The sequence below is a fragment of the Micromys minutus genome, assembly GCF_963924665.1.
Source record: "Micromys minutus genome assembly, chromosome: 4".
Lineage (NCBI taxonomy): Eukaryota > Metazoa > Chordata > Mammalia > Rodentia > Muridae > Micromys > Micromys minutus.
The window spans coordinates 35,097,619-35,120,588 of NC_137973.1; the positions used below are offsets into that span (position 1 = coordinate 35,097,619).

Genomic DNA, 22,970 nt, shown 5'->3' on the forward strand with positions numbered 1-22,970 from the left:
ACCAGCAGGAATCAGATGCATGACAGAGACTGTATCAGGGGTGACCCTGCCAATGTCTGAGGTCAGCAACTCCACCTCCACCGACCCGCAGCCTCCTGGAATTCCTCAGTGAGCTTAGATCTCTTTAGCTAGCTCTTCATGTGCCTATGCAATCGGAAGATAACAATTTGTGTGAATTCAAGCCCTGAGGTGGACACTGGGAAACTTCTCACTGTCTCACTGGTCAGGGCCTAGAAAGGCATCCCTGGGCCTTGGCTTCAGGGAGCTGTTTCCTCATACCTGAGCCGTCCACAGCTACGTACACCCCTCCCAGCCTGCACTATTTAAGGACAGCATACAGGAACCTGATGTGAGTCACAACACCCAGGAGAGCAGCAGGGCAGCAGCAGGCAGGCAGCTCCACTCACCAGACTCTGGCCCCACACACAACAGGGCTGTGGGAAGGAACTACCTCGCCATGGCTTCCTTAGGGCAGATCATCTTTTGGAGGTAAGCCCCCTCCCTTCTTCCCCCCTCTCTCTTCAGATTGAGAACAGGGATGGGCTCTTTAGGAGGTGTTAAGAACTTCTGAGCTGTGCCACAGGGTCACACTTGCACCTTTATCCAGTCCAGCATTGGGGCAGGAAGAAGTTAATAAGCAAATTTAACAGCCCTGAGCAAGTGCCCAGGCTCAGGGAAGCTTCTCGTAGGTGCTTTGTCATGAAAGACGCATTCCTCCTAAGGCAGTTGTGGACTGAAAACTATGTGTGCCACACTGGGGACTCAACTGAGATGCTCAGCCACACTAAACCCAGTTTATGGAGCTGCAGGGATAGGATGGGGAACGGGCTGCCGGTGAGCAGGCAGATGTGTTTCAATGCTTTCCTGTGGGCATAATGTCTCTCTACTCTCACACCCCAGCTGGAAGATGGGGGGGGGGTCCCTTGTTTTCTCAGGGAAACCCAGAGAGGAGACCTTGGTGGTTATTTCTGCGTAACCCCTGACAAATTAAAATAAAACACAATAAAAAGACAAAAGTCCATCTGCCGCCTTCTGCTCAACACCCCCCCCCCCCCCGTGCTTTTCCCATTAGGACACCACTTACCTTTATGATTGAAAAGAGATGGAAAATGAAAGGGTTTTGTTGTCGTTGTCGTTGTTGTTGTTGTTGTTGGTGGTGGTGGTTGAGGTGGTGGTCCCTCCTCCACCCTACCTCTACCATGAAATAGGTGGAGATTTCAATGTTGAGCTCAACTCATTACAGTTTTTAGGAAGACATGCATGCTGGTTTCAGGGGTTGTTTGAAGACCCAATCTCCCAATTGTGATGTGTGTTCTCCAGTTAAGAAAAGAAAAGGAGGGTGAGGTGGTAAGAAGGGGAGTGATTAACAATGAAACGTCTGTAGAGAACACCACTTCTCACACAGTCTAGAAAATTCCTCCCTCGAAACAGAACCTCACCTCCCTCACGCATGTTCAGCAAGAGGTGGGGCAGAAGCTCTGCAGGATCAGCAGAGGGGGGCTCTGGACAGCACCCCTTTTTCCACTGTGCTGGGCCAACTGCCTGAGAAGCAACAGGTGTCAATCATCTCTGTCCAGATGCCTCAGCCTGTGTGAATGTCATTTGGAAGCACCTGTGTCAGGAGCTAGCATTTTAAAAGCACCCCTCCTCCCGCTGTATACTAGGTGCTTTGTTGGCATCTTGAATCTCATTACCCCTTGTAAAGGTTCATCAGGGCCCTGGAGTTATAAGTAGGCCGGGTGGGGCAGCTTTAGACCCACTCTCTGAAAACCCTCTAAGGTGTTTGCTCCTGTTCCCACCATGGCCCTCCTCCCCCACCATCCAAACTTAGGTCCCCAGGATGGGAAACAAGTGTCTCTGTTGTTCCAAGGACAGGCACGTGGGTTTTCTAATAATACATTGTAACCAGCCTGACTGGTTTTGCTGGAGAACCAGCCAGAGGTGGGTGTTCAAAATGTGGGTCCCCCACCCTGTAAGGCTTAGAGACCCATCAGGATCAACAGAGGCTCCTCTTAGTGACCCTGATTGCTTGGTTCACCATTTGAATGTTGCAGTTGCAAAAGCAGGAACAAGTGACAAGGGATACAGACAGAAGAGGGACCCTGATCATCTCAACGGACAGTGGGGTCAGAAAGCTTTCCTCTAGATACAAAAAGAACCCATTGGGAAACCAGTATCCTTTCTCAGTGCCAACTAATCCCCTTTCTTTGCCATATTCCCTTTATTCACAATAGTTCCTCTCACGAACAGTTCCGGGGCATAGCTCCTGGGCTCATCTTCTGCAGATCCAGCATGTTGCTTCCTCACTAGAGTTTGATCCTTTCAACCTCTCTCCCAGAATGTGTATGCTTCCCAGGGAAAGAGTGCCCTGGCACATGGGGAGATGTTTGATCCAGATTCTCCTTCCATCATGGCTATCCCTGGTACCAGCAGTCACTAATGGACCATTTGCCAAGTGCTGCTTAGAGTCCAAGGGTGGAGGTTGGGATCACTTATCTGAGGGTGTCTGTTCTCTCTTGGGTGTTGCATTAGGCACTGGGGCACAGATGACCAAGATGCTGACGAGGGTCTGACAATAGAGAAAGAGTCTCAGTGATCTCACTTATTTGTTATGAAACGATGGGATCAGGATGCCCTGGGAGTCCTTCCTTGCCCCATGCACTGGGGAAGTTTTCCTGAGCCAACTATCTGGGCTGCTTCTTTAAAAATGAATGAGTGGGGATCACATTTTTAAAAGTGAGAAAGCTACTCTACGTAGAAGGAACGGGACAAGGAAAACTCACGATCCAGCACGGAGAGCTGCTGGCTACTTTGTCATCCCATCTCAAGATGAATTCTGAGATGTGGACAGAGAGGTGACACCAGGTCACACAAAGTCTTATTTACTAGACTGAGCTAGGGATTGGATGTTGGTGATGATTGGCCCTCAGAGATTCTCCAGCAGAGGAACCTGAATTTTCACTTTGGGGAGGCACAAGACTGGAGGCAATGGGAGTGGTTGGGAGGCAGTTGCTGCCCAAATAATAAAGTCAAGAACGGAAAAAGATAGAAGAGACTTAGAGAAGGGGAGTGGATTCAAGAAAGATGAGGGAGAGAAGGGTACAGAACAGTAGAAGTTGGGGTGAGGGGCAGGTCCTGAAATGAGTTCTCTGGTCCAGGATGGGGCAGAGTGGGCTGAAGGAATGGGATGCAACAGGGGACCTTCTGACATTAGGTGCATTTTGAGTCTAAGGCTCCCCTGGGACCATCAGCTGGTGATAAGAAAAGCCCAGAAAATTACGGGGAAGAAACTAGGAGGGGTTGGGCAAGGAATGGTTGGTTATGTGGGGGTGTCTCCTCAGGAGATCCTGTAAGAGGACAAGGAGGCCAATGACAGGGAGTGAAGAACACTGAATTGTAGGGGTGGGAAGAAAAGGGAAATGAAGAAAGGCTGAATATCCACAGGGGTAAAGACATCAGAAGGAGAAATCACAAACATCATTAGATTTCCACGGGGCCATTAAAGCCTGGGGAGCTGTGAAGCCTCTCTAGCCTATCTGAAGTTATAGAAGACCATAAGACTGACAGAGACATCCAAAGAAAGAAACTATTGCGCAGAGAAAGAGCCTTTATTGCCTCTTTTATGCTCTAGCCAGACTTGCTTATGAACGCTGTTTCTGATGCTCATCTCACTAAGGATCAGAACTTCTCCTAGATCATTTCTGACAGGAAGAGGGAAAATGTTGACCCTGTAGACACCAGTCTGAGCTCTGGCTTCAGACTGCATGGGTCAATACGCTGGTCAATCGTCAATGCTAACCCTGTATCAGTGTGAGCTTCTCTAACTGTAACGGGGATGAGGATGGTACATGATTGCTGGGGTCACATGAATGACATGAGATAATTATGTGTCTGATACATCCCAGTGGAATACAGATGCCAACCACTGCTACATACATCACATGCAAGTTCCTCTATAATGTCCATACATGGCCATAAAAACGTAACTTCAATGCTATGACCGTTGGCTTTTATATCCTCGAAACAGTTATTGTAGTGAAGGCTTTGAGGACCTTTAAAGAGTCGAGTATGCGTGCGTGCATGTGTGTGTGTGTGTGTGTGTGTGTGTGTGTGTGTGTGTGTATACGTAAGTGTGCACTCACACATGAGCATGCAGAGACTAAAGGATATTGGGTATTTTTCTTTATTACTTTTATCTTAGTTTCTGCATTTGATCTTAGCCAAAGGCCTAGCGATGATACCACTGGTTACCAATGACTAGAGGTGGGGTATTTGTTTGTTTGTCAACTTGACACATGCTAGAGTCATCCAGCAAGAGGAAATCTCAGTTACTCGATTATCTTTATCAGATCGCCTCTAGGCAAGTCTATGGGACATTTTCTTGATTAATAATTATGTGGGAAGTCACAGCCCGCTATGGGTGGTGCCATTCCTGGGCAAATGGTCCTGGGTTCTCTAAAAAGGCAAAGTGGGCAAGCCAAGAGAAGCAAACCAATAAGCAGTGTACTTCTATGTCTCTGCCTCAGTTCTTGCCTCCAGGTTCCTACCTCAAGTTCTTGCCCTGACTTCCCTTTAAGGCAGACTGTAAACCGTAGGATGAAATCCCCCTACCCCTGCCATGTTGCTTTTGGCCATGTGTTTATCACAGCCATAGAAAACAAACTAGGACAGTCTCTTTCTGAGTCCAAGGCTTAGTGTTTTCTACTTGGCTGGGGAATCTGCCCGTCTCTGTCTCCCAATCCTTGTATCCCAGGCACACTTGGCAATGCCTTCCTTTTACACCGGACTTAGAGGTTTGAACTCAAGTCCTCTTGTTTTCATAGCAAGTACTCTTATCTACAGAGTCATCTCCCTTCTTCCCAAGAGAATCTATGTTAACTACATTTCATTACAGCAGTTTCTTTGGCAGGGCGGGCATCTCCGACATTTCATATCTGTCTGTGAATCTGAGATGCAGTCATTTTCTAAGCCTGAGGATTTGTGAGTGAGATTATTCCGTCTGACTACAGGGTTGAAGATCTGGATATTGTAGTGACGGTCTTCTTGGTAAGTTTGGGAAGCCCTACTATGTGCCCAGCTCAGCATCTACGCCTTCTGATGATATAGTGTTGAGAACAAATGCTTACCTGCCCTGAAGCCAGAGAAGCTAAGTCTCCAAGGGTCGAAGAATATTCCAAAGATGTAACATTGGGATAATCAGGGGACTCAAGGTGTGTGAGCTCAAAAGCAGTGCAAACACAGTGCCTTTTAATTTTATTATTAGAGCAAGCAAACCGTGAGGTGACGATTGCAGCTAGATCAAGGAGTGACAAACATATTGAGGGAATATACCTGGTTTTATATGTCTTATTATCTATCTTTGGTCATGTGAAAAAGAGCCAAGAAATATTTTCCCAGGCCTTTGTTGTTTCTACAGAGATAACGGAGACATGTCAGGGCATTTGTAAAAGGTCCTTGATTTTAAGTGCATTTACTTATCATAGTTTATGTAACTTTTTTTTAAAAAGAAGGCTGCCTTGTGGGAAGAACATTTTATAATCTGTCCATCCATGGTTTACAGCAAGTTCACAGCTGTCTTACCCAGGCTCCCATAACAAAAGCAGCACCCACCAGAATGCAGTCAGAACTCTGGACCAGTGATCAAGCATTCAGTAATGGTTCCTTAGCTAACTGCCCCACAGTCCTAATTTTCTCCACTTCATAGCTGCAGATACTGAGGTACAGCCATTGCCTCTTCACCAGCCAATTCTGGGCACTCACACATTCCTGACTCGTGCTCTATACTGAGTTATAAAGATAATTCTCCTTCCAACCGACTTCCTTCATCTCCTGCCACTGAAGCAGAACCCCACTGCTGCTTAAGTGTGTTTGGTGACAGTATTAGCGAAAACTCAGTACCTGAGTGACAACCAACGTAGAAGACTCCCTGGCTGGCTGACAGGGATGCTCAGCTGAAGCCAGAGCCTCTGTCTCTGTTGTCTTTCTAATTGCTCTGGATCAGAAGTTCTCAACCTGTGGGTTGCAACCCTTCTGGGGGTCGAACGAATGACCCTTTCACAGGGTCACTTAAGACCATCAGAAAGCACAGATATTTACATTATGATTTATAACAGTAGCAGAATTACAATTATGGAGTAGCAATGAAAATAATTCTATGGTTAGGGGTCACCACAACATGAGGGTAGAGGCATTAGGAAGGTTGAGAACCACTGCTCTAGATGGCAAAATAGCACGGGAGCTTGAACTTTGCAAATGTCCTCAGACAACCAAAATAAAGTGGGTTGCTTCTCAGATGCCACACTGTTAAAGACTCATAGAAAGGGATGCTTTTGAGGTCCCATAAAGCCAGTGACCTTAGAAAAAAGCTGTGCCGCCCCAAGAAGAGTGCTTTACCCAAGCATCAGGGATCTTCAGATCTGAGCATCCGAAGCCTCATTTATGTTTACTCTTGACATGTGGAAAAAATGGAAAAATTTTGGAGTTAGCCTGGCTGGTCCATCTCTCCATTTCCTTCCTGTGGAGCCTAAGTAAACTATTCAACCCTAATCTCTACTTCTCGACCATAACTGTTTGTTAGCCTTCAGAGTTGGTGTGAAAGCTAAATGAATTGATAAACGACAGACCTAGTCATCTTGCAGTGTTGGCAAGATGGGTCCTCCCTACTCTTGCTGAATGTTTCCCTCCCTTCCTATGTTTTAGAGAAAAAGCAGTGACTTGGAGGAGGTAGAGTCAGGACCATTCCAAGAACCTTTGTGTTTAGAATGATCTAGGTTTCACTGGATCAAAGCAAGATGCCTTAGTTTTCTTTCTTGCTCTGTGAGGCATGGACAGAGGCCTCTGGGGACACTGAAGAGGGTGGATTTGAAACAACACACCTTGCCCCAGTCACCCCCAGCATTCCGCAGCAGCGGTGGCGCCCTGGGAACTGTTGGGAGAGCACATTCTCACCTCCTCCAGGTCTGCTGGGCTGGAGTGGACCCAGCGATCCACACTCAATAGTCCCTCTGGGTGCCTCATACCCACGCGGGCTCACAGAGCCTTGTCGAGCAGTTCCTCTCACGCCTTTGATGTCTCAGCGAAAGGGCAGAGGTTTAATCCAGGTGGACATAAACTCCACCTGAGATCAGTTATCATGCCTCATTTATTTTAAAGATAGATTTAAAAGAGCAATGATCGGTGTTGATGAGATGAAGGCAAATGACTAGTCTCCACAGGTGGGAAACCCCGGTTCTCCACAGGCGGGAAGCTCCGATTCTTATCATCTTCACTTTTTCAAATTCCAAACCTAGAGTAAGTCAGGATTTACCATGGCACCGTTTCCAGCGCATTTCTGCCAGTCCCAGCATGACACTAATAGAAGAAAAGTTTCCTCTCTTTCTTTTTCTATAGATTTGAAAATGATAAATTTCGTGGAATAAAAGCCAAGTGGAAGACTGGAGAGGCAGCATCAGTAATACTTCGGCTCACCGAAGGGCACCTTTATCTACCTAACGCCTGGCTATGGTTCCTTCCCCCTCCTGCTCCCAGAACCGTCTTTCCACTCATCCCAGCTCTTACAAACCCATCCCTTCTCCCCACCTTGATCTCAGATAAATTGCCCGGCTTCATCCCCCGCTGAGAAAATGGAAGCTAGCAGACAGGCACTCCTTCATTTCTTTATTTCCCCGATGCCACATTCATGGATGCCCTTTCCTCTGGCCCCAGGCTAGATGTCTGGGTGCAGATTTACCCCGCACTATCAAAGGTCAGCTCCACACGCCCCCTGTTTCATCTCTCAGCTCAAGCGCTCTGGCGGCCGTGATCCATCTTCCCCGGACTTCCATCACCCCAATCAGCACATAGCCCAGCTGTCAGGGTTTTCCGACTTAAAAAAGAAGAACTGCCTCTCAGCCTAACTCTCTGTCTGTCCACCCCACCTTGTTCTTGCCCTCCTCAGCAGACTTAGTGAAAGACTAGTCTACTGGGATTGAGCTGATTGGTACTCTGGTGGTTCTGAACACAGCTAACCCGCCTGTCCATTCCCGGCTAAATTACTTCCTAGCTGTTTGACCTTGAGTAAGCTGCTTATCCTCTCTGTGCCTGAGCTCTGGATCTGAGAGCCATCTCTCAGCCAGTACCATGGAAACTTGTGGCAATTCTGCGAGTTTGATAAAGCACTTAGCAAACCCTCACTGCCAGCTCCCTGATTCGCCGCACTTGGGTTTTCAATCCTCACTAAGTCAAGATGTCACAGCTGTCAGTGTCTCCTGCCACCTCGAATTGCCACACCCATGCTTGCTTCCCTCTTCTCTCACTTGCCTTTATAACAGCTCTCGACACTGATGCCCTGCGACCTCCTGGAAACACTCCTTGATTTTCCACAACAGCAGTTCCCTTCTTTCTTGTCCCTTCCTTCTTCACCATGACGCGAGGCTCCAGGTCTTAGAGCTAGCCTCTTCTTCTCCAGACCCATGGTAGTAGTTAACATTCTATAGCCAGGGAACTTGCCTCTGGCACAAGGAAGGACCCAGCACATTATTCCTGTGCTGTGTTTGATGAGGGAATCTTTCCTTTGCGAAAAGGCTCCAGGCTCCGGGAACAGGATGGAATAGCACAAGGACCATCCTTCTTTACAGTGGCTGGCATACCCTTCGTAAAGTTCATAGTAAGCACAGGTAGGCATGGTGGCTCGTGTCTGTGATCACAGTACTGGAGAGGCCAAGGCAGGGCATCCACCACGAGTTTGAGGACAGCCTGAACCCTATCTCAAAAACCAAGAAATAAAAAAAAAAAAGTTTTAAGCAAGCACTGTGTGGTATGGGAAGGAACATCCTGTAGACACCAGAACAGCCTCAGTCAAATGCTCTTAAAGTTTGGGGTGTTTCTAGGCAGCTCCTGACAGAAAGCCCTGCAGAGGGAGAGTTAGGTGAGGAATCACACCAAGCAAGAAGCCGATCTTTGATTTTTGCTTCTACTTGTCCAAAGAACACACTTCCCATTTGATCCTTGCTCTTTCCGTCAAAGACAGGGCATGTCCTGGTGGCTGTCTCTGCAGTTAAGGACTGTCAGTGGGAAAGTTAAGCTGTCCTCCTATTGGCTTTAGGCCAGGTGACTGTCATCTAATACCTTTAATAATGTAAGCTTGTGGGGATTTGGCAAAAGCCAGCCAACCTTGGCCTTGCTGCCGCAGACACCTTCATCTTGGGGCCAGCTCTGTGGGGGTCCCTGCAGAGGAGCTCTACAGGGGGCTCACTAAGTCCCTCACAAGAACACTGCATAGAAATACGGGGGAGGGGGGGTTGCCAATCACTGATGGCCCAGAGCTTATGAACCAGGATGTGTTTGGGAGTGGGACAGGGTGGAGAAAGGGAGATGCAGACCTCCAGAACATCCTTTAGGCACAGAAATTCCTCACTTAGGTCTGTTGTCTGGGCCTTTCTAACAGCCCTGTGGTGCTACTGTATTAAGAGTGTCCCACAGGTCATGCTTAGCTGAAGAGAACTCTGTGCACAGGAATAAGTTCATCTTCCACCAATATCGTGAGTAAAAATAAGAAGACATTTTTCATGGTAACAGTTTTATGAATGGCACCCAGGTGTCCAATGAACCCCAAACTATCCTGAGTACTCACTATAATAGTGAATTTATATTATTAATGCTTTCTGTTTCCATTTGGCCTTACACATGTTCAGTATTTTCAAACATTGAGACTCAGTGTTTGAGGTCTTGCCGATACAGCTAATCATCATATGTAAAGTGTGTGGCTATTTCAAAGAAAACCTTTACAGGCTTTAAGAAAGGAGCTATTCAGGGCTGGGAAGATAACTCAGCCATTGAAGTGCCCTCTGTGCCAGCACAAGAACCTGAGCTCAGATTCTCAACACCCACATTAAAAAGCCAAGCAAGGCTGTGCATGTCTGCAAGCCTCACACTGAGAAAGTGGACAAAGTGGATCCCTATAGATACTCTGACTCAGTCTGTAAGCTCCAGGTTCTGTGAGTCTCAGAACACAAGGAGAAGGACAATAGAAAACACTGACTTGAACCTTGCATCCTAACATGAACATGTGTCCACTCTCCCACACAAATATGTGCACACACATGAACACATACACCCATACCTTAAATGCACACACAATAGCATTGTGTGCTGGGAATGCCTTTAGGCTTTGGAATCAATGTGGGTGGACCACTTCTGGGTGTGGAGAAAGGTGGGCTGCTCAAAGGGTTATACTTTAGTCTTTAGAAGATCACCTACCAGTGACTCTTCCCATCTTTGTGACCTGATATTTGATAAGAAGCAATTTAAGGGAGGAAGAATTTATTCTGGCTCATGGCTCAAGGGAGTAGAGTCCACCATAGTGAGGACTGTGCTTAATATAAGTATAAAGATAGGTGTTGAGAATACAGTTACACATCACATTTAGGAAAATGGAAGGTTCTTCTCTACAATTGATGACTTCTTCAGCTATGGGTGGTTGGTTAGGTTAATCATGATGGTCAGAAAGACAAGATAGCAGGTACGTCATGACTGCTGGAGCAGCAGGGCTTGCCCACTTCTCGGGGCACCAATGAGTAGAGAGAAGAATGTGGGTACTCAGCCGGCTTTCTCCTTTTTATTTTAGTCTAAGATGCCAGTCTATGGGATAACATCATCCACATTCAAACGCTGCTCACAACCCCCATTCAGTTAATCCTCTCTGGAAACACCTTCACAGATACTTCCAATGGTGTTTATTAGTGCTGTTGGTGTTCTTAATACAATCAAGTTGGCAAATTAACCACCACAGACCTTCAACTCTGCCAAGATCAGTAAGGAGAGTAGGAGGTCTTAACATGGTTTTAGAGCCTGGTGGTCTTTAAAATGCCCTCCCATCTGTAAGCGCTGGGATTTTTCTCAGAGGATAGTCTGGTAGGGACTGACTGACTGAATGAATGAATAAATGAAACCTGCATTTTCACTAGTGTGACTCTCTGTGGTAGACTTCATCTGCTGCAAAAAGATGCTTCTCTGCTGAGGTGTGAGAGCAAATTTATGTGTGGGTATAAGGAAAAGTATTTAATGTAGTCAGACATTATATTGGATGGTTTAGAAAAATGGAAGTAATAAGTTCTTCTCTAGGATCTATAATCTATGGGTGGTTGGTTAGATTTACGGTGTCATACATGAGGAGACCTCAAGTCCATTTAGACTGTTGGCTACCCCCAAGGTAAAATGTCACAACTGCACCATTGGAGATAACTTGCTGGTTGGGTCATGGTTATAGATCACAACTTTAGAGCTGTCAAGGACTATTGATTGCTTTCCACTCTTGGTAGCTTGCATAGCACCTTTCGATGCTATGAGCTAGTCCTCAGGGGGGAGGCTTCTAGGTTAGTTCCAGCTTGATCCCTCCAAGTCATGTCTCCAAAGAGTGTGATAACCTTCAGCTACAGGCTCTCACGTTTTTCTCTGGAAGGCATCAAGGGCAATGGAAACTGCCTATACTTTCTGACCAAGACTCAAAGGGAGAATTCCCATGGTTGGTGCTAGGGTTTTTGTTAGTATGGATGTTGGAATATTATCATCTTAAGTGGTATAACTCCTTTGTGTGTGTGTATGTGTGTGTGTGTGTGTGTGTGTGTGTGTCTGTCTGTATGTGTGTTTTAGTAAGCTTATAAAATACTATGCTTCTCTATGGCTTTAAAAATACCCTTTGTGTTATTTCTCTCACTTACCTCCCTTTCCGTTTGTATAATTCTCCTTACTCCTCCTCATTTAAAGTGCCCCCCATTTTTTCATTTTCACCTTCATAGCACCATGAGTTTTACTATTCCATGTAACTTGTGATTTTGTTTCACTAGGAAATCTACTTGTAACGTTTAAGGAAATGTTATAATTTCTCCAAGTCATCCATGGATTAATTATTGGGACCATTTTCTTTTGTTTCTTCCCTTATAAAGCCAAACTACAAATAACTTTAAACAAGTTGTTGAAAACCTTTTATAGTCTGCTTTTCCTATTGAACATTCATGTTATTAAAAGTAAATTTGAAAGCAGCTGTACAATTAAGGAATTATTTTTGCTTACTGGTGCAGCAGCCATAACCCCAAATAGTAATCTGTTTTTGTAATCCTATTCAGTTAGAAAATGACATGTTAAGACACTTGTCCTATTGACACCAATACACAACTCTTGATGGAAGCAATTTATGTTGGTTCATGGATTCCATCAACTTGGGAGACATGATGGCTGGCACAGCTTGGTCCGTGGCTGGCACAGCTTGGTCCGTGGCTGGCACAGCTTGGTCCGTGGCAGCGGGAATTTAAGACTGCAGCTTGTTCACATCTTGAAGGAAAATAAAAGAGAACATTCAAAGACTTCCAGCAGCCAGCCTCACAGCCTCCCCAAACAGTAGCTCCAACTGTGGGTCACATGTTCAAATACATGATCCAATGGAGGACGTTTTTAATCCAAACCATGATGATACCACTCTTTCTGGAAACGTAGTCTCAAGACCTGGTGAGATTTCCCACTTCTGTCTTTTTTTTTTTCCAGAAGTCTTTCCATTGTACTCAACCCAGTGTCTAGTTGGATGTGAGCACCATCTGGGTGCAGGTACCACTGTGCATGACTTGGGCACTCAGTGTTTCTACCTAATACTTAAGACAGTGTTTCCCAAAGTGGCACCAATCAAAGTTGTCCCCAGAGGAGTTCTGTAGTCAAGCAGATTTGGAGGCACTGAATGATGTCATGTTTGGACATGTAAAACTGCTGAGGGCTAGAAGTGTTCGTTTGAGTTTCTGTTGTTGTTTTGTTTGCTAGTCATTCAGAGCTTTGAGACTCCCTAGACTATTTGTGCCTGACTCCCTCCCTCCCCTTGCTGACTCCTTATCTTGTTTGCTGCTGCTTTGCCAGAAATACACCAGGGAAGGTCCCTGGAAATGAAAATTATGAAGGAAATCAAAGCCATGTGTATTAGGATGGCTGTAAAAAAATAACTAGGTGACATACTTAGAAATAACTAGGACCTTGCTACATAGCTCAGCCCATCCTTGAAGTTGCACCGTGTCCTTCACCAGCTTCCCAGCTGTTGGCTTTGTAGGTATGTGCCACCATACCTAGCTGCTTAATTTTTTTTTTACCAATATAGTAATAATTTCAGGTGGTTTAATCTATCACAAGTGCTTCTGCAGCATTCATCATGAATATTAGTGCGAAAGGCTTGAAGAGCTCTATGGAGCAAAGAAACCGTTATGATGAGCCTGGTGTTCAAGACTATGTATCAAAACATAATCTTCAAGTTTTAGATTTATTAGTATTCATCAGGACACATTAGAGTTACTAGGGCACAGGAAAGAATAGGAAAGAATAGCAACCATTATTACATATACAGGACCTGCTGGTGTAGAAGGGATGCTGAGTTAGGTTTACCCTACAGATGAGTTTTATTGGCAGTTACAGCATCCTTGGCCCACAGTGGGAGAACAGTTCTTCAGGTCCCAGGAAGAACTTCATTAGCTGATATGGCCATTGTGGGTAGTGTGATGGGATCTTGAAGGGAAGGTGCATGCCCCTCGGTTTCTTTCATTTCACAAGGATCAGAAGAATGAGGGCTCTGAGCCCCTCTCTAGAAGGGAGAGTTGGACCTTTCATCCCAGGGAATCAAGAGGTTTGCTTGCTCTTCTTGGCTTCCAAGGATGAGCTCATGCCATGTGACCCAATCTACATATGAGAAGTCTAGAAGGGACTGTTAAAAGTCTATCTACTTCGGGGCTTGGTGATACAAACCTTAAATCTCACCACTTGGGAGGCAGAAGCAAGAAGATATGAGTTCCATGTTATCCCGATTTATATAATGAGCCCCAAGACAAACATTGAAAGACTCTTGTCTCAAAACTAACAACAAAAACTTAGTTCTAACTCCAGGCCATCTTGGGACTGAGAGTGTGGAGTTAGGCAGGCTTTGCTTGTAGCAGCAAAGGAAGAGGAGGGTGGGACCCAGTTCTTGGAGAGCTGCAGGATTACAGCACCCATTGCTTATCAACTCTCTGGAGACAGCTATAGGGGGTGTGGCTTGATTTCTGGGAAATCAAATAGCCAGACAGTTTGCAACTTAAAAATAAGGAGGGGGGGAGGAAGAGAGAGAGAGAGAGAGAGAGAGAGAGAGAGAGAGAGAGAGAGAGAGAGAATAGAAAGCATATTACTGAGTAAATCCTAGGGCATCATCAAGAGCCTGGCATGACATTCAAACAACATGGCTGAGCAAGTGCCCAGGAGTCCGTGGAGAATGGAGTTTCCTTCCCAGGAATCCCCCATGTTTCACATCCAAAGTTATCGCTCTTTTCCGACTTCCCCTTCTCTAGCAAGTCTTTTTCGTTAGCCCTGTGTTTGCATATGTCTAACCTGCAGCTTTCTTTCCTCATTAAACCAGAAGAATTCTTAGATGGCATCAAAGGCTCACCTCAAATGATTTACTAGACAAACATGGGTATTGTTTTGACTACCTTTTTATTATTATAATTGCTAATTAGTTCCTCTTTTCCGGAAGTGGTTATCACCTCAGTGTATGGGTGTTCATCTGATCTACCTGAATTAGTCACTGAACACTCACACAGCCACTGTAGCAAAATGTCTAAGACCTGGAACGGAAGTATTGGACATGGGATAGCATCAGAGTACAGTGACGACAGTCGGCCAGAACTATACCAGTGCTGCCAGAGATGGTTTCTTCCTTCCCACCCTCTCCCCTCCTTCTTCATCTTGCCATCCCACTGTCCGGGTCCTCTGAGAGAGCCTTTAATGTCGATGTCTGGTTCGCATACTTCCCAGTGGTCATCAGTTTCAGCCACGCTCTACAGTGACTAAGCATTTCGACAGTGTTTGTCAGACACATTTAGGAATAATAGTGGCCCTCCAGGGAAGTGGAAGATGAAAGGTGTTTCTCCTATGAGAACACATAATTAATTTAATGATAGTAATTAACTACAGTTTGGCGAGGTTAAGTGATATGAAATAGGGCCCTGGCAATTCTGTGTCCTCACAGCAGAAGGCACCACCCAGAGAGAGTGTGCCTATGATTTTAAAAATTCACAAAGGAGCAAGCCTTTTTGATTTCTCATGAGGCAGAAATAAAGCCTTTGACTTAGGCTCCCTTCTAAAACAAGCAGTGGTCTGTCTTGACCTTGCCGTGTCCTATTTCAGACCCTCAGGTCTTGTTTGTACTGTAAATATTGAAGTCAAATCATCTTAAACATATGCCACAAGAGCTGTGGGAGAGGAAGTCATGGACACGGCTCCTTCTCTTCAGACATCTCCTTCCAAGTGTCAACTGTAATCCCGTGCTAGTCTGTGTCTCCAGGTTTCATAATTTCATCTGACAGAGTGGGGAAGTGTCCCTCACTGTGCGTTCCTGTGAGAGCTCTACAGAGTGCAGAGCACTGACCCAGGCATCTGCTCTGACAGCTTCATGGGAACTGATGGCTTGTGCGCTAAGAGAGATGTCAGACTTCAAGTAACGTGAGGCGGAGGCATGTGGGACGGCGAGTGCAGGATGGGGGCAGTACCAAAGAGGACCGTGACCATGGCAATGAAGTTGACGGCCACACAGCATTCTTGCATAACTCAACACATCTATATGTTGTTCTTTGGAGGAGAAAGAACATAGAAAAGGCACCAAGACCCCTCTACCTTGAACTTTAAAAAGTATAGGTTAGGACAGCAAAGGGTCCGGCATGGCCACTGTTTTTCTCCCATAGATTCAGTTTCCAGAGTCATAGCAGAGATACGGCCTGCCATTTGGAATCTTGCAGGATCATGTCACCTCTGGAGGTGACCTTTAGATGGGATTGACTAACTGTTCTGCCACCTCACAATCACAGCTTCTAATATTGAGATCCTTTTGCGTGCTGGCTAGCCTTTGGCTTGGAGTACCGCATGCATTATTGATTTATCGAATGTTTGTTGAGCAGCTTCTAGGAGTTTTACATATATTATTTACTTATTTTATTTATATTGAACATATATTATTGTGCCTAGCACCACATTTTCTAGAGAGGTGATCTTGAGTGACCTATGAAGCCTCAATAATTAGGAACCGAGTAGGAAAAGGAGACAGATAAATATACAGTTACTGTACACTGTGCCAATCCCCACCTCAGGCTGGCCTCAGTGCCGTGATTTTCTTGGTTGTGGTGGTGGAACAGTGTGGTTAGAGACTTTTTAGAGAAGGCAGTTTAATCTGCGTGTGAATTAGCCAAGCAAGGAAACATGGGAAGAAGATCCAGACAAAGGGGAAAGACTGTGAGGTGGTGTAAGAATGGGGGTGGGGGGTGAGGAGGAATAAGTCAGTGTGTGTGTGTGTGTGTGTGTGTGTGTGTATGTGTGTGTACCAGAAATGTCAGTCAGAGAGGTCACCCTCAGTCAGGTGTGATCAGTCAGAGAGGTCACTCCCAGCCAGGTGTGATCAAGGTGAGGCAGGTTCTACCCTTCTCAATTTTTCACCTGAGTGAGTTAAGGCTGAAAGTGACAGGGGAAAGCAAAGGAGGACCCTTGGAAGGTGATTAGACGACATGAAATAAAATCATTTTTAGAATAATTTGCTCATGAGCAAAGGGAAGCAGTTAGAATCTATAGCAGGCCTCCGTTGGGCTCACACTTTCTTTCCTGACCATTTTCTCCAAGCAATCAGCAATTTCATATTGGCCATGATCACCGCTGCTTGATACAGCACACACAAGGGAAACGCAGCAGAACCTAGGTCGATTTGCCTCCAAAACCTGTGTTCTTTTCTTGTTTAAAAATCAGTGTGGTTTTATTGTCAACAAGATTGTTCTGGACGCTGGGGAAGTCAAGTGCTCCAGCTTAGTTGGATGCCCCTCAGGAGGCAATCACCTCATGAGGTAGGTAACAAGTGACTTCCCAGCAGTGCCTGGGAGTCCAAACCCCAGATGCCTCATTCTGCCCCCTTTCCTTAAGTGCTTGAGGAGGGAAGCTCTCCAGAGTTGGCAGGATGTAGTCAGTATGAGAAAGCATGCTCTGCTAGTTAAAGTTGGCAAGACTGGGCAGCTTCCTCTGGGAGAATTCTCCCAAAATGCAAGATAAGACTTAACACTTTAACCAAAAGCAGAGCAAACAAACAAACAGGCTCTGCTTCCTTGTATTCATGAGAGAAGAGATCAATGAGACATTCCACGCTCACAACTGTAACAAACACATTATTACCTGATATCAATAAATGTCACTTCTTTATGCCCACACCTAGCTAAGCAAGCCAAGTGTCCTTCCCCTGAGCCCCAGGCCCCACTTACCTTATATACCCTTTGTCTGATAGTAAACATTCACTGTCTAAGGCAGAAAACACGAGACATTTAATATATGTGGCTATCTGCCCATTAACTTCACGGTTTTCTACCCTCAAGGAAAATACACTTGGGAAGAACATGGCTCCCCAAAGGTGTCACACTGGGAAGTGTTCAGCTTATCCAGAAAGCCAGTCATCTGCTGTTGCACCCCTGGGCCTCAGGACAAGGGTTGGTGTCTAATCACTGTCTGAGGCAGCAGGTAACAGCATGCTGAGTTAGGGAGAACACATGTGCTCACTTAAGTGAAGAAAAACACAGTTCATGTAATTTATAGCACGCACTTGCTTGGGTACGGCTCTTGGGAAATTTCTACTGAGTGCGAACTGCTGACCCAGCAATCTGTTCTAACAGTTCCAGGGAAGCTTGAGTTTGAGAGGTGACATATGTATCTAGTCTCAGGTGTAAAACCTCACGTAACTTAAGGGGGAGGCTTGTAGGAGAGGAAGGCCAACGTTTTGAAGAATGAAACACACTTTATGTCTGCTGTTCCCACATTTTACAATAGTAGAGATTTTCCTGCTTGCTTCTTGGCCTTCTTCTCTCCTCCCTACCATAGTGTAGCTCTGTTGAAGTGTAACTGATTTGTCAAGAGCCTGTATTTACCACATATGTGATCATTTGGTCTACACTGTGGAATGGCATCATGTAGAGTTAATGAGCATGTGTTTCACTCCAGTTAGCATTTTTGTGCATGTGAATGTCTGTGTAGACGTGTGAATGTGTGCATGTTTATATGTATGTGAGTGTTTGTGTGTGTGTGCATGTGTACATGTGTATGCTGTGTGATACAAATACAATCTACTCTCTCATCTGATTTCTCATTTAAGGGTCTCATATCATTAACCATAACTGTGCATTAGGTCCCTAGAAATTATTCGCCTCATATGGAGAAGCTGGTACCCTATGACCAATATCTTCCCATTCAACCACCACCAGCCCCTGGTGGCCCCCACTTCCTCTCTACTTCTAAGATTTCACATGTGAGCTCATATTATTTGTCTTGTATCTATATTATTTCATCTAGGATGATGTCCTCCAGGTTAATTCATGTTGTCACTAAGGGTAGGGTTTTCTTCTTCTTAAGACTGACTGATACCCATAGTATATTTGTCTCACAAAGTCTTTGTGTATTTAGCTGCTGATGAGTACTCAAGGTGTTTTGGGGTGGGAGCTCTTTAAAACAGCATTTCAATGAGTGTGGGTATACAGGTACCTTCTCAATATACTGTCATTTCCTTTGGATTTATGCTCAGATGTGTGGTTGCTGCATTAGAAAATGTGGGGTACTTTTCATGCACTTTCCCACAATGGTGGAACAGAAAACTCATATCCCCAACAATGGATAGAGGTCCCTTTCCCCCATACCCTTGTTAGTGCTTCTTGCCACTTGCATGTCTGATAAAGGCTTTCCTGAGAAGTGAAGGAGCTATCTTACTGAGGTGTAGACTTGCATTTCAGCCAGGCATGGTGCCTCATACCAATAATTCCAGTATTCAGGAGGCTGAGGCAAGAGGATTTTGAGATCAAAGTCAGCATATGCTACAAGTCTTAGGGTTTCCATTGCTATGAAGAGACACCATGACCAAGGCAACTCTTTTTTTAAGGTATTTTTATATGTTCTTTTTAACAAATATTGTGTACAACCTTTTTAAAAAAGATTTATTTATTTATTCATGAACATGAGTACACTGTAGCTGTCTTCAGACACACCAGAAGAGGGCATTAGATCCCATTACAGATGGTTGTGAGCCACCACTTGGTTGCTGGGAATTGAACTCAGGACCTCTGGAAGAGCAGTCAGTGCTCTTAACCGCTGAGCCATCTCTCCAGCCCAGGGCAACTCTTATAAAGGATAATATTTAATTGAGGCTGGCTTACAGTTTCAAAGGTTCAGTTCATTATTATCATGGGAAGGGCAGCTGCTGCTGGGGCCAGAGAGTAGCTGGGGCTAGCATAGCATGGTAACCTTTTACATTTGGTCTTAATATTTAACACCACAGATAGAGAAACTATGTTAGTTGAGGTAGTCTCATTTGCTTTTTTATTTTCCTCTCTCTCTTAGCATCATATGTTTAACAACCATCACTAAAACATCTGGGGGGTTTTCCCTTTGTGTTTTCAGACTTTCAGGTCTTATATCAAGATGTAAACCCTTCATGTTCATTTTGTATGAATCCAGAGGGTGTTTCTGGATTCCATCACTACCAATCCTGGTCTTGATAGTTACAGTCTCGTGTTCTACATAAGCCAAACTCCTGTAGAGGCACTATTGTCTACAGCTGCTACAAAATTAGTGTTGCTGTTGGAGACTATGAGGGACCGTCCCGTTCCACCACTTTGCTGATGTTGAGTCCTCAGCCTCCTTTCTCTAACCCACCACTCCACTCTTAGCAAGGTTTTTCTCATTCACCTGGGTATCAGTGGCTAATGAGAGAAGAGGTCATGGTAAATACTTCGACTGGGAATGAAACCGAGGACATTTATTCCTTCTGGTTTCCTTATTGTCATCCAAAGAATAAAAGACTTGCAGGGTCATCAGCTCCTCTAACACCTGATGCTGATCTCAGCAGGGTCTGAGGAGACAATAGGAGACAGAGACCTACAGCAGTTTCTTTCAGCTGTCTCCCCATGCCCCAACAAAGGAGAACGGTCACACAGAGAAGTCTGAATGGACTGTGAGGGACAGGACTGAAAACAAACAGCAGGGAAAGAGTCCAGAAAGAGTTTTCAGAGAGTTGGGTGGGGGTTGCTTCAAGGAGAAAAAGTCTTATAGAGATAGCGGTTGAGAGAGTGGAATTTTTTTAAAGGAAGATTTGCTGTTGTCTTAGAGTTTTCATTGCTGTGAAGAGACACCATGACCAAGGCAACTCTTTTAAAGGGCAGCATTTAAATGGGGCTGGCTTACAGCTCAGAGGTTCAGTCTATTATTATCATGGTGGGGGCATGGCAGCATCTTGAGAACTCTACATCTTCATCCAAAGAATGCCAGAAGCAGACTGTTTTCTAGGCAGCTAGGAGGAGGATCTCAAAGCCCACTCCAACAGTGACATACTTCCTCCAACAATAGTGCCACTCTCTGGGCCAAGTAAATTCAAATCACCACAGCTGTGTTTTGCCTATATAATGCCTCTTAGTACTTTCCTAGATGTTCACTGGCTTCCCACAAAGTTGTCTGCTGTGTTGATGTTTATTCTTTTTGCTTTGTTTTTGAGATGGAATCTTGTTAAGGAAGCATCTGGCCTAAAACTCTTTAGATCTCCCAGACTGGCCTTGAACTTGTAACACTGCCTTAGCTTTCAGAGTCCTAGGATCACAAGCAGAGACTGCCACACTCACTTGGTTGACTTAATGTCAACAACTGGGTCACGAGACATCTGGAGTATATGTGACTACAACAAGATAAGTTCTGTAGATCTTGAAAAGAATCTCCTTGTATGTAATGACTAAGACCTTGTGGAGGGCAGTGCTAGAGAGCAAACTCATGGCTTACATACATGCTGGGAAAGCATCTACCATTAAGCTATATCCCTAGCACAAAGTCGGACCTTAAATGTGTGTGTATATTTAGTTAGCTGTTCAAATCAATTCTATCCACGGTTCTTTCTTTTCTAAAAAAATTACTTTTATTTATTTATTTATTTGAGGAGACATTACCTGAAATATATGTCATTGAGTTTGGCTAAATGTCAGCTTGGTACAGCATTTTCAGATGTCTGGGTGAGTCAGACCACTTATGAGAATTTGTCTTCCTCAGTTCCCTGCCCCTGAGTTCCTGAACATTTACTTCAGCATGACTCACTGCATCAGCCCCCTTTCCCAGGTGTCATAGCTGGCTGCACCCTTCTGGGACGGCCGGCCTGCTGGGAAAACCCATATGCCTTGCTGCGTAAGACAGCACTGACTTCCCAGGCAGAGATCTCTATTCCAGCCACCTGCTACCCCACCCCCATGTCTGTCTGTCTGTCTGTCTCCCACTCTCCCCTCTCTTATTTGTTCTACACCACATTAACTTTATCAAGTATGATTTAGGTTCTACTTCATGTTTTCCCCCAGCTCCCCTCATGAGGAAGTGCATAACAAGCTCTTTAAAGCACGTATCTGTACGTTGGGCAAAGAAAGATGTTCTCACAGCACAGGGGGGGAAAAGACTCTCCAAAGAAATAGGTTCGCTAATCTTTTCTTCCTACCATGAGCCCTCTTTATATCCTTTGTGTGAGTGATGTGGCTAAGAATTATGGGAATGAGTCAAAGATTCCTTTTTAAGCTCCGTGTAATGAGGCAGTGCCTCTTTGGCATGCAGCGTCTATTGTATATTGGAACTCCAATTCAAAAATTTAAATTTAACACCTTACTGCTCAAAAGTGAAAAGATACAGTTCTTGCTCCTAAAAGAACTGCTGAGATTAGAGAAGACTCGGATGTAGAAACAAATCACTTTCACACTGTGATAATGTCCAACTGGAGAACTGTACTGGGCACGAGGACCCAGAGATGCTACCATTAGCTTCCCTTCCCTCAGAAATTATCTAGAGGGAGAAACGTGAAAAGAGAAGAAAAGCTGTAGGGGAACAACTGAGAACAAAGGGTTACTAAATTCCCAAAAGGGGAAGCACGCGCACACTAGTGCACACACACACACACACACACACATACACACACGAGGGACAGGTAGAGGGGAAGGACAGAGACAGAGAGACAAATTACAGCGAGGCACCTGCACTGTCAACTGGTGAAGATGACTAGGAAAAAGCACATTTAAAAGAAAGAATTATCTTAGTTTAATTATATGTGTGTGCCTGAACATGGCATGTACACTTGTGACTGCTGGTATATGTAGAGTCCAGAAGAGAGCATCAGCACACACACACACAGCCACACTACACATGCACACTCCCCTCCTCCGCTTGAGCTGAAATTATAGTAGGCTGTGAGCTGCCCAACATAAAATGATGGGAACCAGACTTGGGTCATCCGCAAGGGCAGTATACGCTTTAACTGCCCAGCCATCTTTTCACTCCCAAAGCTCCTTTTTAAGAGTTTGAGAAGTCATCTAGAAATCCTAGCAGCCAAATGTGAAGACAGAAAACATCCCAGAGTCGGCCCTAAGGAATTCTGACTGACAGGCCCCACGGGGTCTGGATAGCTCTGACACACCACACTGTGCTGCTGTCAACTTGGTGGATGTAGAGGGGACATCTGTAAGGAGGAGAGACCCTAAGTGTGACATCTCTCTCCTTGTTTCCCACACTGTTTTCTCCCTAACCTCCACTCCCTATGCATGGTTTAGAATAAACAGTCCATTTCATAAACCGTAGCGTTATAAATCAGAGAAGGAGATACCGAGAAATCTGGAGAGCAAGCTTGTTTCGGGAAAACAATAAACTGGAAGAGAAGGAAGCAGGAAGCGGTGACCTAAAATTAAGGTGTCAGTTGACATTGCTGCTTGAGCCCCTGGGTCCTGGAGCTGTTCCACTGTCTGTCTGCCTCCACACTGAGGGCTCTGGCAGAGCAACTCTGCAGTTCCATTTGACAAGCTTATTCTCACTTCGGCTGCTTCAGCCTTTTGTCCCTTCGAGCCAACAACATAGTCCAGAAACCAAGCCAGGAATGAGTCCAGACTATGTCTTTTCTTGATGGCTTATGCCTCAAA

General features: G+C 45.2%; 1 protein-coding gene across 1 annotated transcript in view; it reads left to right on the forward strand.

Moving 5' to 3' along the window:
* Positions 1-457: 457 nt before the first annotated feature.
* The window catches only part of VTCN1 (V-set domain containing T cell activation inhibitor 1), a gene marked incomplete at both ends in the record, with an annotated part of 65,318 nt that continues 42,805 nt past the window's right edge, over positions 458-22,970 (forward strand). The window contains one exon of the mRNA XM_080916124.1: positions 458-489. Within this exon, the coding sequence (XP_080772250.1) occupies positions 458-489 (32 nt within the window). The remainder of the gene's footprint in view (positions 490-22,970) is intronic.